Source organism: Schistocerca nitens, unplaced genomic scaffold, assembly GCF_023898315.1.
Source record: "Schistocerca nitens isolate TAMUIC-IGC-003100 unplaced genomic scaffold, iqSchNite1.1 HiC_scaffold_412, whole genome shotgun sequence".
NCBI classification, from domain to species: domain Eukaryota; kingdom Metazoa; phylum Arthropoda; class Insecta; order Orthoptera; family Acrididae; genus Schistocerca; species Schistocerca nitens.
The window spans coordinates 369,795-389,180 of NW_026045945.1; the positions used below are offsets into that span (position 1 = coordinate 369,795).

At 47.9% G+C, this 19,386-nt stretch overlaps 1 protein-coding gene across 1 annotated transcript in view; it reads left to right on the forward strand.

Annotated features, from left to right (window-relative positions):
* The window catches only part of LOC126231819 (cuticle protein 21.3-like), a 57,632-nt gene extending 55,770 nt beyond the window's left edge, over window positions 1–1,862 (forward strand). Inside the window, exon 3 of the mRNA XM_049942417.1 lies at window positions 1,800–1,862. Within this exon, the coding sequence (XP_049798374.1) occupies window positions 1,800–1,862 (63 nt within the window). The remainder of the gene's footprint in view (window positions 1–1,799) is intronic.
* Window positions 1,863–19,386: the final 17,524 nt, after the last annotated feature.

Sequence of the window (19,386 nt, forward strand, 5' to 3'; positions counted from 1 at the left end):
CGTCCCTTTGCCCCTTGTTAGGTGGTATGTACTTGAAGATCTTACTAAGCGTTGCCATAATCGCTTCTTCGTATTCGGCGCTCCAAAAACATTGTGTACTTGAGGAACTGCCTGCCAATAGTATTACATATACTTTTTTTTTTTTTGCAATGGAGCGTCTGGTGGTTTTGTTGCAGTAGGACATGTTTTTCTATTATGTCCCTCCTTGTTGCAGTGGGCAAAAACTGAAATCTTATTTGGATAACACATGGATACATCTGAGTAATCCACAGACATGGTGTATTTTGGAACTGCTACATGATGTTAAATAAATATGGTACGGTAGCCACAATATATTTCGGCAGCATGAGGAACTGTATACCGTTTTGCTGAACCTAACTTAAATCATAACTCTGATTGTATTACACAGTTTTGTTGACATGCTCTGTTCACTATTTTGACTATAAATGCACTCGGTGAGGTCCTCTGCTTCCTGAAGATCATGTAGCAGCTCGAAAATGCACAATGTACGAGGGTTACTCACTTGTAGCTATATGTGGTGCACACAATTCAATTTTTACCCAGTGCAGCGAGGAGTGACATCATAGAATGTCATACCGTATATTGTCATTTTGTTTTGCGTTTTATTCGGGCAGGGGCTTTTTATCGCTTAACGTAAGTGTTTGTCTTCTTGTGTTGATTCTGGCTTGTGGCCTGCGATTTTAGTCTCATTTTTTACTGTGTTTCTCGGTGGTTGGCTTTTCCTTTGTCTCCATGGTCGGCCAACCACTGTCACACTCGGTGCGATTTTAATTCCTTTTGTCTGGTGTCCAAGTCTTTCTTATCCTGTGTCGTCTGTCGTCTTTTCCATTGTTCCTTTTTATTCTGTCTGGGTGTTTGAAATTTTGGAACAAGGGACCGATGACCGTGGCAGTCCGGTCCCTTTAATCCCCCAAACAAACCAACCAACCAACCAACCAACCAACCAAACCATACTGTCATTAAAATTCGTTTTGTGGGAAGTTGACAAGCGAACTTCTCCTCTATTCTGGTACTGTTTAAGAACTTCTCAATGACGTGTTCTTTTTCAGCTTCTAAGAAGTGCGTATTTTTGCAGTACAAATTGCTTTGATTAATATTGTAAATTTTTTGGTTAACACCCTATCCAGAATTATCATTGATATTTTATTTGAATCATCGCATTTACTTGGTTCCAGAAATGGTATGTATATACTTCGTTGTATATTGGATTTAATTTGGTCTTGTGCCGTTGGTTTCGGTGCCTGTATAGCAGCAGCTTTAACATATGGCGTTGGTACTGGCCCAGTGCTCAGCATTTGCAAGGATTTGAATTCCCACCGCAACAGGTAGCGCTGCAGCGCTGCGCTGTTTACATTTGTGGCGAGCCCTGGCGGTCGTTTTCCTGGAGCTGTAGAGGGACCGAGACAGAGCCGGCCAGTCTCTACTGTCCCACTGACTGGTGTGAAAGCGGCTGTTAGTCGACATCGCCTCCCACGTTACCGAGACGTGTACTTTACGATTAAGCGTTGACGTCGTCCGTGGCATATGTATAGGTCGTGCTGATTGATTTCCCACGTGATGTTGGATGTAGGAGAGTGCACTTGCGGATTCAGTAGAACCAGGCATGTGCATGAAGGGTTCCGAAGGTGGTTTCGGCGGGCTGTGACTTGTGTACATCAGGTATGTTTCAGAGGTGCAGTCCACGTCAATGCTGTTAATGCGTACTTCAGTAAGTTTTCGTGGAGCGCGGTATGATCACGTCTTCGGAAGTAGTTTGTTTAATGGTGTGATTTCCACAGCTGCGCGAGTTTGGTCGCATGCCAGTCGATGTGCGCGTGAGTGCATGTCCTGGAGCACAGTGAAATCATGTTTTGGGATTTTGGAGTCATTTCTACAGTTACGTGACTTGGGTTTCGGTGATTTATTGTCCGACTTAAGAATCAGTTATAAGTTGAATTTCTCCGTTGGTCGCATTTGTCTGTTTCTCTCCGCTGTTGACTACGCATCGTAGGCAGTCGCATCAGAACTGTATTCTATTCCTCGATTACGGTCGCTGTCAGTACTCACAAGGGAACCTCCCCATCGCACCCCCCTCAGATTTAGCTATAAGTTGGAACAGTGGATAGGCCTTGAAAAACTGAACACAGATAAATCGAGAAAACAGGAAGAAGTTGTGTGGAACTATGAAAAAAATTAGCGAAATATACGAACTGAGTAGTCCACGTGCAACATATACAACTTCAAGGGCGCTGTGCAGTCAGGAGCGCCGTGGTCCTGTGGTTAGCGTGAGCAGCTGCGGAATGAGAGGTCCATGGTTCAAGTCCTCCCTGGAGTGAACAATTTATTTTCGCAAAGTTAAGAGCTGTCCGTTCGTTCATTGACGTCTCTGTTCACTGTAATAAGTTTAGTGTCTGTGTTTTGCGACCGCACCGCAAAACCGTGCGATTAGTAGACGAAAGGACGTGCCTCTCCAATGGGAACCGAAAACATTTCATCGCAAGGTCATAGGTCAACCGATTCCTCCACAGGAAAACACGTTTGATATATTCTGTACGATACTGTTGACGGCATGTGCGTCACATGACAGTAATATGTTGTCGACCCACCTAATTTGTACACTTGGCGAATGGGTAAAAAGATTCTTCTACCTTGCCCGATTTAGGTTTTCTTGTAGATGTGATTGTCACTCCCAAAAAAGTGATCGCATCGGACGGACAGACGGACAGATAATAATTGTCTGAAAAAAAAATTAAAATTTTCGGTGGGGGGAAGACTTGAACCAAAGGACCTCTCACTCCATAGCTGCTCACGCTAACCACAGAACCACGGCACTCCTGAGTGCACTTCACCCTTGAAGTTGTATATGTTGCACGTGGACTACTCAGTTCGTATATTTTGCTAATTTTTTTCATAGTTCCACACAACTTCTTCCTGTTTTCTCGATTTATCTGTGTTCAGTTTTTCAAGGCCTATCCCCTGTTCCAACTTACAGCTAAATCTGAGAGGGGGTGCGATGGGGAGGTTCCCTTGTCAGCAGGCTGCCGATCGGTGAAGAGGTATGCTGCACATCATACAACCGCAACGTTATGATAGTATTGGTCGTCTTTATTTCAGAAACTAGCGACGTTGCGTTGTCACGGGACTGTTGGCAAGTGTGCTCCGGTCTGTCATCCGGGCGAGGTCCAATGCGAGTAGTACGTATGAGGGGCGTGATATCGTTTGGATTCTGTTGTAAGTATCTTAGACTGATGCCTGGATTTGTTTTATCAAATTTCACTTGTGCTGAGCGCCAGTAGATGAAAAAATTAGTTGTTCAGATGCGACTCTTTTATTCCTATACTTCAGTTCTTGGTGGAATTCTTGTCTGTTGTGTTGGTTGGGTAGTGTCAAAGACATGAATTACTGTGTGCTGTATAATCACCATGTTTGTCTCAATGTATCTTACGTAATACGCGCTTAAGTGGAAAACGTTTCAATGGCAAGCGGCGTTAGTAAGAAAACTGCCGAGCTGCGACTGAAGTTTTACCGCAACAAATACTCGAGCTAAAATCTGCTTGGGAAGAGAGGGGCTAATCCCTACAAGTAACGAAGATACCAGTACAGTAGGCTAATCGTACCTGTGGACAGGCGGGAGAGTCCCAGGTGGGCTAAGTGCAAACTAGCCATACACGGCTAGTACGGCTGCTTACCAAAATTTGTCTTCAGTTAAGAACTGTGAAGTGCGCTATGGAATAAGCACTACTTGTGATCTTTCAGCAAAGCTTTTGGTGCTGGGTGGTGGTATCAGAAATTTAATTATTGCAGTCATAATGAAAAGGCTGCGCTTCAACTAAACCTTATCGTTTACCTGTATTCATTTATTTTTGCCGGCTGTTGACATGTTGGTTCCCTGCCTGTCGTATAGGGATAATTAACATTTAAATATAGCGACGTGTCACATTTAATACCGTGCTGTAGTTTCACAGTAAGGCCATGTTATTTGTATCTTTCTACATAATCTGCGTCTCTCCTGTGGTTGCTTTCCACCACTGCAGTGGCGTCGTCGCCCACGATGAGCGATCGGGAAGCAGGAACTAGAGATCCCCAAGACATGGGCGGACCTACCTTGCTGTTAAGGCTTAAAATTAAAGTATTCAGCGCAACCGTCTACCAGTCACTAAAGCACCTCTCCATTCCCAAGCTACTTAATATGTTGCAGTACTGCTTGCTGCTGTCGAAGGCTTTCGTTTTCTTCAATACACTAATTCGTTTTAAGTACTCGGGTCAGCCCTGGATTGTTTCCATGTCCTAGACAGCTGTTAGGACGTCATACAATTTTTTTCGAGTCATCACGTTACTACTGTTGACTGTAGCATTACGTATGGAAAGTGCTGCATGGCGTTGCCCTTTTACGATGTGCAGAATACCTCTTCACTAATCGACACCCCGCTGAGTACTCACAGTTAGGGCTGCCGCCTGCCAGCATTCTCTCTTCACCATCTTCTAATGGGTGAGTTTCAAGTTTTTTGTATTCTAGCTCTCAGTTGCTTCGCATTTGTGCAGCGCCTCCCTGTTCCAGAAGGCAGTTGTTCAGCGGGAGTGCACTATTTGCCTTAATGCAGTAGATCTGGCTACGTTAAGAAAACTGTTGTTCCAAGTTTCTAATGAAATTTTTACCTATAGGCCTCTCCTCATTAAAGGCTGTATTCTATACAGCTTAAAAAGCTTGAATAGTGAACCTGTAACAATTACGTAATTAGTTTTACACCACCATGTTAGCTATATGCATTTCTAAGAATAATTCTTCGATTCATGTCCCTCCGTTGTATGGAGAACACGATCTCTGGAGCGGAGGCACCTGACAGTTGACACAAATCAGCTGACTTCATTTACTCTTTGACTATCTAAAATTTCACTGCTGCAGGATAGGACAGAGGAGTTGCTCTTACTATGGTGCGTTAATTTCAGCAAGTAACCTCTTAATTTACAAATAATGGATCTGAGAATATATATAGTATAGCCCACTCTCTACTACCACAAACTCTGTTTTTGCTTGTTTCACCTGGAAGGCTGAAAAACAAAATCTTCCAGACAGAGCATCGTCAAGAAACCATGGAGCTACCAAACGACCTCTACCTCTGATGAAAGTTTCTGGTTGTTCAACACTGAAACGAGCAACACCAACATCTCTCTCCCATCTGAACGCTCATTCCTCCTCAGTGTAAGAGCTCCATACTGACTGCCGTCATGAAGCACTACAGGTTCTCATTATGTAAAGGACGTGACTCTTCAGAGAATGAGGGTGCAGAAAAATGTCTCCTTCGTAGCCAGGACACATTCTGCTGGCGGTTCTTTCATCTTACCTTTGCTTCCTTTTGGCTAGACTCTTAACTTGTAAAAATATTAACATCGTTTTACAGACGACGAAACGTGTTGCGTAGTGACAGGAAAAGTTTCGTGAAAACTATTTTGGTTTAAATTTTCGTTTATGGAATTCTGTTTTATCTGGCACTCGCTGTAATTAACTGTTTAATGAGTGGTCATAAGAATCCGTCTAGAAGTTAGTAAAATTGCATGATTACTATTCTATCCTGCGAACGATTGGGCCTCTGTATGTTGGTCCCCTCTCGCGATTGACCTCCATATTTCCAAGTTTCACTCCCCGCCAAGCCCCCCCCCCCCCCACCCAACGCTCTGTCTCTTACTATAGCACTGTGACTGGATGGCCATTGGTCTGTTGACTTCAATCTACGTGTTATCCTCTTTGCTGAACCGTAAGCACTTAGCTGATGGGTTGATACAATGGGCAGAAGAAATCACCATTGCTCTTTCTATGCAGCCATTTAATTACACACATTTCAGTCATAATGGACAGGCATATGTGACGTCCCTCAGCCTGCCATAGTAAGTTCCCTGTCAGTTTCGAGTCTTTCATCCTTGGGTATTTTTTTCATACCAGCTTCAGACTGCAGAAAATATCACGATAGATTGTATGTCCAGGGGTAAGACTACCGGTCAGGTGGATTACACCCGTCTCACTGAATCAAAATGCTTGATTAGTAACTCAGGGTATGTGGTTTTAGTCTGATAAAATGTAAAGTCTGTCACAAGTCCATTGGGATTTGCAAGAACACACCATCTCATCTAATGACGCATTTGCCCCTTTTTCTTGCTTCAAACACGCTTCTGTAACTTTTGTGATCAACTGGCATAATTTCCATAGTGTCTATTTTTTTCTTCCTTTTTCGACATCATCAAACACAGCTTTCTAACTGGTCCTAGTTACGAAGAATCTGTTCGTAGTCATGTTATCACTTACCACAGGTATTCTCCATCTGTTATCTCAATACATACGGATAATAGGAAAGTGTAAGCAGCTCACCACCAGCCATATGCCAATAAACATCTTCAGTTGTCAAATCTAAACCCAAAGGCCTTCCATTCACTTTAGCGTACGTTCAGTTATTAGTTGGAATATGTCATCGTGCAGGTACTGTTTAAAATAATCAACGTATGTGTAGTTGCTAGTGGGTGTTGCAGGCAGTATTGATTGGGAAATTGTTATTGAAGTTGGGTTGCAGGATCTTCACCAGTAGCACCTCAGTGCAGTTGGAGGAGGAACGTATAATTTAAAATTACTTCAATTTATTGGAATACAAGTTGGCTCCTAATCTGTTCATACATTTGCACTTACAACAGGAAGGGGAAAACTTTCGCGGACGCCTACTTTGCGCACGCCTTCGGGACTGTGAAAGTATTGTTTAATTCCTGTTCTACAAACACGTTACATCAGATTCCTCCACTGATTCTTCACTGTCAGGGGAACACGCGTCAATGATCGGACACACAGTTCATAATTTGTAGAAAGTCTCTCCCATTTGAAACACCGTAGCTCTTCAATTCGAGGTGCGTTGCACATCCTGAGCTTGGACTATTCACTATTTCTGTTCTGCCTCTTTTTTTGTGCATATAGGGATCCCCGTAGACGAACCTTAGTAATTCCCCTACAGCTCTACTCGATTTTGTACCCATCTGCCTTCCCAGTCCCGTCACGCCTTTCCCATCCATGGCCAATACCATCCTCCAGTGGAACTGCAGCGGTTTCTTCCACCATCTAGCTGAGCTCCGCCAACTAATCAGCCTTCACCCTTTCTTCTGCATTGCTCTCCAGGAAACTTGGTTTCCAGCAATGCGAACCCCCGCCCTCCGTGGCTATCGGGGTTATTATAAGAACCGAGCAGCTTATGAAAGGGTGTCTGGTGGCGTCTGCATATATGTCCTTCACACTCTGCACAGCGAGTCTGTCCCTCTCCAGACGCCCTTAGAGGCTGTCGCTGTACGCGTGTGGACGCCACAGGCTGTTACCGTCTGCAGTGTTTACATTCCACCGGATGGTGATGTCTCGCAGCATGTCCTGGCTGCACTGGTCGCCCAATTGCCGCCACCTTTCTTGCTCTTGGGCGACTTCAACGCCCATAACCCTCTGTGGGGTGGGTCAGTGGCAACAGGTCGAGGCGCCATCGTTGAGGGTTTCTTGTCGCAGCTCGATCTCTCGCTGTTAAATGATGGTGCCTTCACACACTTCAGTGTGGCGCATGGCACCTACTCCGCCATTGACCTTTCAATCTGTAGCCATAGCCTCTTACCGTCTGTCCAATGGAGTGTGCATGACGACCTGTGTGGTAGTGACCACTTTCCGATCTTTTTGTCACTACCACAGCGCCACTCTTCTGGGCGCCCTAGCAGATGGGCTATGAATAAGGCTGACTGGGACTTGTTCTCCTCCACTGCCGCTTTTGAGCCTCTCTCTACCGATGACATTGATGCGGTGGTTCAATCGGTCACCACCGGCATCGTTACTGCCGCCGAATCAGCCATTCCCCGTTCCTGTGGGTCCCCTCGGCGGCGGACTGTGCCTTGGTGGTCGCCTGAGATCGCTGAAGCGATTAAAGATCGCCGGCGGGCGCTCCAGCGTCACAAGCGACATCCCTCCATCGACCACCTTATCGCCTTCAAACGGCTGCGTGCGCGGGCCCGCCTCCTTATCCGCCAAGGCAAGAAGGAGTGCTGGGAGCGGTATGTATCCACCATTGGCCTCCATGTCACTCCATCGCAGGTCTGGGCCAAGATTCGACGCGTCTACGGCCAGCGGACCCCTGCCAGCGTCCCTGCGCTCTCACTGAATGGAGCAGTTTGTACTGACTCCGACGTCATTGCAAATCGCTTAGCAGAGCATTTTGCTATGAGTTCCGCCTCTGCGAATTACCCCCAGGCCTTCCGCTCCATTAAAGAGCGGATAGAACGTCGGAGCCTTTCGTTTCGCACCAACCACCTAGAATCTTACAATGCTCCATTTAGTGAGTGGGAATTTCGCAGTGCCCTAGCTGCTTGCCCTGATACCGCTCCTGGACCAGATGGCATCCACTGTCAGATGCTGAAACACCTTTCAGTGGACTGCCAGCGGCGCCTTCTCGATCTTTACAACCGTCTTTGGGTCGAGGGGGAGTTTCCGTCGCAATGGCGGGAAGGCGTTGTCATCCCCGTTTTGAAACCTGGAAAGAACCCTCTGGAGGTGGACAGCTACCGTCCCATTAGCCTCACCAACGTTCTTTGCAAGTTGCTTGAACGGATGGTGAGCCGGCGCTTGAATTGGGTACTGGAATCTCGGGGCCTTCTTGCTCCGTCTCAGGGTGGGTTCCGTAAAGGCCGCTCCGCCACCGACAATCTGGTGAGCCTGGAGTCGGCCATCCGTACTGCCTTTGCCCGCCGTCAGCACCTGGTCGCTGTCTTTTTCGACATGCGGAAGGCGTACGATACGACATGGCGTCATCACATCCTTTCTACGCTTCATGGATGGGGTCTTCGGGGTCCTCTGCCGATTTTTATCCGCAATTTTCTGTCGTGTCGTACCTTCCGCGTGCAAGTCGCGGCCTCGTATAGTTCCTCCCACGTCCAGGAGAACGGTGTGCCACAGGGTTCTGTTTTAAGTGTCTGTCTGTTTTTAATAGCCATTAACGGGCTTGCTGCGGCCGTGGGAAATTCTGTCTCCGCTTCCCTGTATGCTGACGACTTCTGCCTTTATTACAGCTCTACTGGCATTGCAGCGGTTGAACGTCAGCTACAGGGCGCTATCCGCAAGGCGCAGTCTTGGGCTGTAGCGCATGGGTTTCAGTTTTCGGCAGCCAAGACCCGCGTTATGCATTTCTGCCGGCGCCGAACAGTCCATCCTGAGCCGCAGCTTTATCTTGCCGACGAACTGCTTGCTGTGGTGGAGACCCACAGGTTTTTGGGGGTGGTTTTCGACGCCCGGTTGACTTGGCTGCCTCATATCCGCCAGCTCAAACAGGCATGTTGGCGGCATCTCAATGCTCTGCGATGTTTGAGCCACACCCGCTGGGGCGCCGACCGCTCTACCCTGTTACGGCTCTACCAGGCGCTCATCCAGTCCCGCCTGGATTATGGGAGCCTGGCTTATGGCTCAGCATCCCCATCTGCGTTACGGGTGCTGGACCCAATTCTCCACAGCGGGATACGCCTTGCCACTGGTGCTTTCCGCACCAGCCCTGTGGACAGCTTACTAGTGGAGGCAGGTGTCCCTCCACTGCGTTTCCGACGCCAACAATTACTGGCTGCTTATGCTGCCCATGTTTTTCGCTTGCCCGGGCATCCAAATTACCGTGTGCTGTTCCCACAGTCGGTCGTCCATCTGCCAGAGCGTCGGCCCCGGTCGGGTTGTCCGATCGCCGTACGCGTTAAGGAGCTTCTCTCCGGGCTTGGATTTTTCCCTGTTCCACCTCCTTTCCGGGCCACTTTGCGTACACCCCCATGGTGTTGTCCTCGCCCTTGCCTTCGGCTCGACTTGGCACAGGGCTCGAAGGACTCGGTCCCTCCAGAGGCCTTCCGCCGCCGCTTTTCTTCCATCCTGGCCACGTATGAGGGCTCTGGAATTGTTTACACCGACGGTTCGATGGTTGCTGGTCGTGTCGGGTATGCGCTAACTCTAGGGGACCATTCCGAACAACGTTCCTTGCCGGATGGCTGCAGCGTTTACACTGCTGAGCTGGTCGCCATCTTTCGTGCCCTAGAGTATATCCGCTCCTGCTCAGGTGAGTCCTTCGTTATCTGTAGCGATTCCCTGAGCAGTTTACGAGCTCTCGACCAGTGTTTTCCTCGTTCCCGTCTGGTGATGGCTATCCATGAGTCCCTGCATACTCTTGCGCGTTGCGGCCGCTCTGTGGTCTTTGTGTGGACCCCCGGTCATGTCGGTATCCCGGGCAATGAACATGCTGACCGCCTGGCGAAGGAGGCCACGAGACAACCGTCTCTGGAGATTGGCCTCCCAGAGACTGATTTGCGGGCACTATTCCGCCGCAAAATTTCCGATTTATGGGACGCTGAATGGCGCAACCTGCCTGTGCCAAACAAGCTCCGTCGTATCAAGGCGTCGACGACTGTGTGGCGGTCGTCCATTCGGGTCTCCCGCCAGGAGTCTGTTGTCCTCTGCCGGCTGCGCATTGGGCACACTAGGCTGACGCACGGCTACTTGTTGCGCCGTGAAGACCCACCTCTGTGCCGCTGCGGCTCCGTTTTCTCTGTGGTGCACATTTTATTGCAGTGTCCGCTTTTAGATGTGCTCAGGCAGACGTTCGCACTGCCTGACACGCTCCCTGCCCTTTTACTGGATGACTCTGCCATGGTGGACTTAGTTTTGCGTTTTATTCGGGCAGGGGGTTTTTATAGTTTAATCTGAGTGTTTGTTTTTTAGCTTTGATTCTGGCTTTTAGCCTCTGATTTTAAACTGAGTTTTTAATGTGTTCTTGGTGGTTGGCTTCTCCTCTTTTTTTTTCTCTATGGTCGGCCAACCACCGTCACACTCTGTGTGTTTTACTTTGTTTTGTCTGATCTCTGTCGGCGTCTTTTTCGTCCTGTGTCGTCTGACGTCTTTCCTGCTGTTTGTTTTTTATTCTCTTTGGGCGGTTTTAATTTTTTTTGAAAAAAGGGACCGATGACCATCGCAGTCTGGTCCCTTTAATCCCACAAACCAACCAACCAACCAACCTTGTTCTCCTCCACTGCCGCTTTTGAGCCTCTCTCTACTGATGACATTGATGCGGTGGTTCAATCGGTCACCACCGGCATCGTTACTGCCGCCGAATCAGCCATTCCCAGTTCCTGTGGGTCCCCTCGGCGGCGGACTGTGCCTTGGTGGTCGCCTGAGATCGCTGAAGCGATTAAAGATCGCCGGCGGGCGCTCCAGCGTGACAAGCGACATCCCTCCATAGACCACCTTATCGCCTTCAAACGGCTGCGTGCGCGGGCCCGCCTCCTTATCCGCCAAGGCAAGGAGGAATGCTGGGAGCGGTATGTGTCCACCATTGGCCTCCATGTCACTCCATCGCAGGTCTGGGCCAAGATTCGACGCGTCTACGGCTATCGGCCACCTGTCAGCGTCCCTGCGCTCTCACTGAATGGAGCAGTTTGTACTGACTCCGACGTCATTGCAAATCGCCTAGCAGAGCATTTTGCAATGAGTTCCGCTTCTGCGAATTACCCCCAGGCCTTCCGCTCCATTAAAGAGCGGATGGAACGTCGGAGCCTTTCGTTTCGCACCAACCACCTAGAATCTTACAATGCTCCATTTAGTGAGTGGGAATTTCGCAGTGCCCTAGCTGCTTGCCCTGATACAGCTCCTGGGCCAGATGGCATCCACTGTCAGATGCTGAAACACCTTTCAGTGGACTGCCAGCGGCGCCTTCTCGATCTTTACAACCGTCTTTGGGTCGAGGGGGAGTTTCCGTCGCAATGGCGGGAAGGCGTTGTCATCCCCGTTTTGAAACCTGGAAAGAACCCTCTGGAGGTGGACAGCTACCGTCCCATTAGCCTCACCAACGTTCTTTGCAAGTTGCTTGAACGGATGGTGAGCCGGCGCTTGAATTGGGTACTCGAGTCTCGGGGCCTTCTGGCTCCGTCTCAGGGTGGGTTCCGTAAAGGCCGTTCCGCCACCGACAATCTGGTGAGCCTGGAGTCGGCCATCCGTACTACCTTTGCCCGCCGTCAGCACCTGGTCGCTGTCTTTTTCGACATGCGAAAGGCGTACGATACGACATGGCGTCATCACATCGTTTCTACGCTTCATGGGTGGGGTCTTCGGGGTCCTCTGCCGATTTTTATCCGCAATTTTCTGTCGTGTCGTTCCTTCCGCGCGCAAGTCGCGGCCTCGTATAGTTCCTCCCACGTCCAGGAGAACGGTGTGCCACAGGGTTCTGTTTTAAGTGTCTGTTTTTAATAGCCATTAACGGGCTTGCTGCGGCCGTGGGAACTTCTGTCTCCGCTTCCCTGTATGCTGACGACTTTTGCCTTTACTACAGCTCTACTGGCATTGCAGCTGTTGAACGTCGGCTAAAGGGTGCTATCAGTAAGGCGCAGTCTTGGGCTGTAGCGCATGGGTTTCAGTTTTCGGCAGCCAAGACCCGCGTTATGCATTTCTGCCGGCGCCGAACAGTCCATCCTGAGCCTTGGCTTTATCTTGCCGACGAACTCCTTGCTGTGGTGGAGACCCACAGGTTTTTGGGCGTGGTTTTCGATGCCCGGTTGACTTGGCTGCCTCATATTCGGCAGCTCAAACAGGCGTGTTGGCGGCATCTCAATGCCCTGCGATGTTTGAGCCACACCCGCTGGGGCGCCGACCGCTCTACCCTGTTACGGCTCTACCAGGCGTTAATCCAGTCCCGTCTGGATTATGGGTGCCTGGCATATGGCTCAGCATCCCCGTCTGCGTTGCAGGTGCTGGACCCAATTCTCCACAGCGGGATACGCCTTGCCACTGGTGCTTTCCGCACCAGCCCTGTGGACAGCGTCCTAGTGGAGGCAGGTGTCCCTCCACTGCTGTTCCGACGCCAACAATTACTGGCTGCTTATGCTGCCCATGTTTTTAGCTCGCCCGGGCATCCAAATTACCGTGTCCTGTTCCCGCAGTCAGTCGTCCATCTGCCAGAACGTCGGCCCCGGTCGGGTTGTCCGATCGCCGTACGCGTCAAGGAGCTTCTCTCCGGGATTGGGCTTGTCCCTGTTCCACCTCCTTTCCGGGCACCTCTGCGTACACCCCCGTGGTGCGTTCCTCGCCCTTGCCTTCGGCTAGACTTGGCACAGGGCTCGAAGGACTCAGTCCCTCCAGAGGCCTTCCGCCGCCGCTTTTATTCCATACTGGCCACGTATCAGGGCTCTGGCATTGTTTACACCGACGGTTCGATGGTTGCTGGTCGTGTCGGGTATGCACTAACTCCAGGGGACCATTCCGAACAATGTTCCTTGCCGGATGGCTGCAGCGTTTACACTGCTGAGCTGGTCGCAATCTTTCGTGCCCTAGAGTATATCCGCTCCTGCTCAGGTGAGTCCTTCGTTATCTGTAGCGATTCCCTGAGCGGTTTACGAGCTCTCGACCAGTGTTTTCCTCGTTCCCGTCTGGTGGTGGCTATCCAGGAGTCCCTGTCTACCCTTCACCGTTGCGGCCGCTCTGTGGTCTTTGTTTGGACCCCAGGCCATGTTGGGATACCTGGAAATGAGAATGTTGACCGTCTGGCGAAAGAGGCCACGAGTGCATCATCTCTTGATGGTGGCCTCCCAGAGACTGATTTGCGGGCAGTCTTCCGCCGCAAAATTTTGGCGCTATGGGACGATGAATGGCGCGCACTGACGACGCGAAATAAACTCCGTGCTGTCAAGGAGACGACGGCTTTGTGGCGGTCATCCCTGCGAGCCACTCGCAGGGACTCAGTAGTTCTTTGCCGGCTCCGCATTGGCCACTCCCAGCTGACTCGCAGTTATTTACTGCGCTGGGAGGACCCTCCTCTATGTCGCTGTGGGGCGGCTTTGACGGTGGCCCACGTTTTGATGGCCTGCCCCCTTTTAGCTGTGGTCAGGCAGCGCTTTGCGCTGCATGATACGCTCCCTGCCCTTTTAACAGACGACTCCGCAATGGCTGACTTAGTTTTACGTTTTATTCGGGCAGGGGGCTTTTATCATTTAATCTGAGTGTTTCTATTTTCTGTTCTTGTTTTGTGTTGACTCTGGCCTTTGGCCTATGCTTTTAAACTGATTTTTTAACGTGTTTCTAAGTGGTTGGCTTTTCCTTTTTTTGTTTCTATGGTCGGCCAACCACCGTCACACTCTGTGTGGTTTTAGTTCGTTTTGTCTTGTCTTTGTCTCAGTTTCTCTTGTTGTGTATCGTCTGTGATCTATTCTGTTCCTCGTTTTTATTCTCTGTGGGTGTTCTTTGTCTTTGGAAAAAGGGACCGATGACCGTAGCAGTCTGGTCCCTTTGCTCCCCCAAACCAACCAACCACATATCGTAGGCATTCGCATCAGAACTGTATTCTATTCCTCGATTACGGTCGCTGTGAGTACTCAGCAGGCTGCCGATCAGTGAAGAGGTATCCTGCACATTGTACAACCGCGTCACGATAGTATTGGTCGTCTTTATTTCAGAAACTTGCGACGTTGTGTTGACTCAGAACTGTTGGCAAGTGTGCTCCGGTCTGTCATCTGGGCAAGGTCCAATGCGAGTAGTAAGAGTGAGGTACGTGACATTGTTTGGATTGTGTTTTACGTATCTTGGATTGCTGCTTGAAGTTGTCTTATCAAATTTCACTTGTGCTGAGAAATCTTAAGAGCTGTTGCGCGCCAGTGGATGGAAAAATCCGTCGCTCAGATGCGACTCTTTTATTCCTATACTTCAGTTCTTGGTGGAATTTTGTCTGTTGTTCTGTTGTGTTGATTGGTGTGCAAGACATGTATTAATGTGTGCTGTATAATCACCGTGTTCGTCTCAATGTATCTTAAGTAATACCCGCTTTCGTGCAAAACGTTTCAGTGGCGAGCAGCGTTAGTAAGAAAACTGCCTAGTTGCGACTGAATCTGTACCGTAAGAAATACTTAAGCTGAAATCATCTTGGGAAGAGTGGGGCTAATCGCTACAAGTAACGAAGATACCAGTACAGTAGGCTAATGGTACCCGTGGACAGGCGGGAGAGTCCCAGGTGGGCTAAGTGAAAACAAGCCATAAACGGCTGGAAAGGGTCTGCTTACCAGTATTTTATTGAGTTACGAACTGTAAAATGCGCTATGGAATAAGTACTAGTTGCGTCATCTTGGAGCAAAGCTTTTGGTACTGGGTGGTGGTATCAGAAATTTAATTAATGCAGTCATAATGAAAAGGCTGCGTGTGAACTAAACCTTGTTGTCGTTTACCTGTATTCATTTATCCTTGTCGGGTGTTGACATGGTTACCTTCGTGTTCTATGGGGATACTTCATATTTAAATTTAGCCACCTGTCACAGTTAAAACCATGCTATAGTTTCACAGTTAGTAAGGCCACGTTACTTGGATGTTTCTACGTAAACTGCGTCTGTCCTGTGGTTGCTTTCCACCACTGCAGTGGCGTCGTCGCCCGCGATCAGAAAGCAGGAAGTAGAGATCACCAAGACATGGGCGGACTTACCTTGCTGTTCAGGTTTAAAATGAAAGTATTCAGCGCAACCGTCTACCAGCCCCTCTCTCCATTCTCCAGCCACTTCATATGGTGTAGTACAGCTTGCTGCTGTCGAAGGCTTTCGTTTTTTCTTAAGTGGGCAATAGACTAGTTCGTTTTAAGTACTCTGGTCAGCCCTGGATTGTTTCCATGTGCTACACAGCTGTTAGGACGTCATACAATTTCTTTCGAGTTATCACGTTACTACTCTTGACTGTAGCATTACGTAGGGAAAGTGCTGCTTGACGTTGCTCTTGTATGATGTGCAGAATACCTCTTCACTAATCGACACCCCGCTGAGTACTCACAGTTGGGGCTGCCGCCTGCCAGCATTCTCTCTTCACCATCTTCTAATGGGTGAGTTTCAAGTTTTTTGTATTCTAGCTTCCAGTTGCTTCGCATTTATGCAGCGCCTTCCTATTCCAGAAGGCAGTTGTTCAGCGGGAGTTCATTATTTGGCTTTATGCAGTAGATCTGGCTACATTAAGAAAACTGTTGTTCCAAGTTTCTAATCAAATTTTTATCTGTAGGCCTCTCTTCATTAAAGGCTGTATTCTATACAGCTTAAAAAGCTTGAATACTCAACCTTTAACAATTACGTAATTAGTCTTACAACACCATGTTAGCTATATGCATTTCTAAGAATAATTCTGCGATTCATGTCCCTCCGTTGTATGGGTAACGCGATCTGTGGAGCGGAGAAACCTGACAGCTGACGTAAAACAGCTGACTTAACTTACTACTTGACTACCTAAAATTTCACTGCTGCAGGATAGGACAGAGGAGTTGTTCTTACTATGGTGCGTTAATTTCAGCAAGTAACCTCTTAATTTACAAATAATGGATCTGAGAATATATATAGTATAGCCCACTCTCTACTACCACAAACTCAGTTTTTGCTTGTTTCACCTGGAAGGCTGAAAAACAAAATCTTCCAGACAGAGCATCGTCAAGAAACCATGGAGTTAGCAAACGACCTCTACCTCTGATGAAAGTTTCTGGTTGTTCAACACTGCATCTCTCTCCCATCTGAACGCTTATTCCTCCTCAGTGTAAGAGCTCCATACTGCTTCCGTCAGGTAGCACTACAGCTTCTCAGTTATGTACAGGACGTGACTCTTCAGAGAATGAGGGTAGAGAAAATGTCTCCTTCGTAGCCAGGACACATTCTGCTGGCGGTTCTTTCACCTCACCTTTGCTTCCTTATTTGGAGGCTTTGGCTAGGCTCTTCACTTCGTTGTACAGAAGAGGAAACGTGTGTTGCGTACTGACAGGAAAAGTTTCGTTAAAACTATTTTGGTTTAAATTTTCATTTATGGAATTCTGATTGATCTGGCACTCACTGTCATTAACTGTTTAATGAGTGGTCATAAGAATCCGTCTAGATGTTAGTAAACTTGCAGGATTACTGCTCTATGCTGCGAACGATTCGGCCTATATATGTTGGTCCCCCCTCGGAATTGACCTCCATATTTCCAAGGTCCACTCCCCCCCCCCCTCCTCCCGAATGCCCCACCCCTATTATAGCACTGTATGATTGGATGGCCATTGGTGTGGTGACTTCAATCTGAGTATCATCCTTTTTGCTGAACCGTAAGCACTTGTCTTCTGCCCATGGTATCAACCCATCAGACATCACTATTGCTCTTTCTATGTATCCATTTAATTACACACATTTCAGTCATAATGGACAGGCATATGTGACGACCCTCAGCTTGCCATAGTAAGTTCCTTGACAGTTTTGAGTCTTGCATCTTTGCGTATTCTGTTTTTCTGGGTATTGCCTGATGAAGTGAAATCTCTATTCAAATGCTCACATACCACCTTCAGACTGCAGAAAATCTCACGATAGCTTGTATGTCCAGGGGTAAGACTTTCGGTCAGCTGGATTAGAGCCATTTCACCTACACCAAATCCTTGATTAGTCACGGTATGTGGTTTCCCTCTGATAAAATGTAAAGCCTGTGGAAATGCTGAAGCGTCCGATCCCACTCGTCTGCTTTGACCCGTGACGTCACAAATATGGCGGAAACGACCATAACCGACAATTCCAATATGGTGCATATAAAGTCGTTACATACATATTATAAAGACGAAAATACATCGAAAAACAAACCCACACACGTTTCACAAAGAGCCTAATAACTAACGGGACAAGTGCGGGAAGTTGGGGTTTTTTGGGTGGGGACAAACTAAATATAAACAAATTTAGGCACCCACCCCCATAAAAAACCATGCGAAACGGAGAAAAAAAAATAGACATCACAAAACTCACCAAATACCACAAAACACATTATCTGGAATCGGACACTTCCCTTGACCCATATAGCTCTAGAGCAGCTCCCGATCCCATTGCAAAAACCAACATACTAAGTTCCAGCCCCGCAAGAAAAACCCAACCCACCTAACCTCCCCCTGACCCCAAAATAAAAAACCCAAAAAATTTCACACACAACTCAACAAAAACTTCAACATAATAGGTCCTCCACAACTAAAACAAAAAACAAACCCACTCCTCCTTCCCCCACCTTAACAAATACTCTACGACAAAATAAACCACCCACCCCACCCTGAGCCGCAGCCACCCACCTATCTACCCAGACCACCCTAACTAACCACTTTCGGCCTATACGTTGTACCCACAGCCCTTAAGAAAACCCAAACAACACAATAGCCCTCTGGGACACTCTTCCGTCAACAGTACTCATCTAAAAGAGACTGAAGGTTGGATGAGCGCCTCTTCCCCCTCCAAAGAACTGACTTAACCGCCCGCCCCCCCCCCCCCCCCACACACATCCCCTCTATTGTCTTAGTACAAGCCCCTGTCTCATAATTCTTAAACTCTAAACTATGGTTCGCTACTAAATGATTAAATCCCCTCTCACCCAACCCGCTATACGAAGAAAAAGCATCAGAAAGTATTATGGACCCTGGCTCTATATATTCCTCAATTAGGGCTTGGGTTGAGACAAGTGCATCCTAAATGATCGCATGGTAGGGGTATCCTTGATGACAAAGGTGACCAGTGTACGCATCTGTAATAGCTATTTCTTCAAGATGCACTCCACTATCGATCATTCAGTATATGGAATAAAACTACGTTGTAAGCTTGGAAACAAGGACATTAATTACCTTATCGTGGGCTTTTGTATATTCGGTCCCGCACTCGCTCTCTTCTCTCTTCATTGACACCTAATGTAATGAGGAGCGCTGTTCCTTATCCTTGTATTTTTTATGGCAATTTATACATTGAAATGGAACACTAATATTTACTAACATACTGTCCTTGCCCTAATCCATTTTTTGTTTCACAGCTTGGAGGCTAGTCCACATTGAAGTTTCGATACGCAGATAAGATCTAACGGCCACCATTATAGCTGCCTATGTGAGAATTTGTATGATCAGAAAACCGACCTTCATTAGCTTTTCATGATTTACAAAGTCTGATGACGATTTGTTGAAGCATTTTTATGCATACTAGCATTGGCGATTCACTAATACTAAAACGAGGTCACCCTGTAAATGAGTGACGACGGTAACCTTCGTCGATGATTTTATTTTATTATTTCGACCTTAAAATAAATTTTCCTCTCAAAAAAGAAACTGGGAACTCTTTTGTAAAATATTATACATCGGAGAATCTGCACCGGTCCCATAGACTTGGGGAGGAAACTCACTGATATTTTTACAACAATTACGTTCAGGACCCATAGCCTGTCCTGTGGCGTAAGTTCTGCCTGCCGCCTGCCAACATTGTATCTGTTCACAGTCTTCTAATGGGTGAGTTTCAAGTATTTTCTATTCTCGCTTCCAGTTACTTTGCGTTTGTGCAGCACCTCCCTATTCCAGAAGGCAGTTGGTCAGCGGCAGTGGACTATTT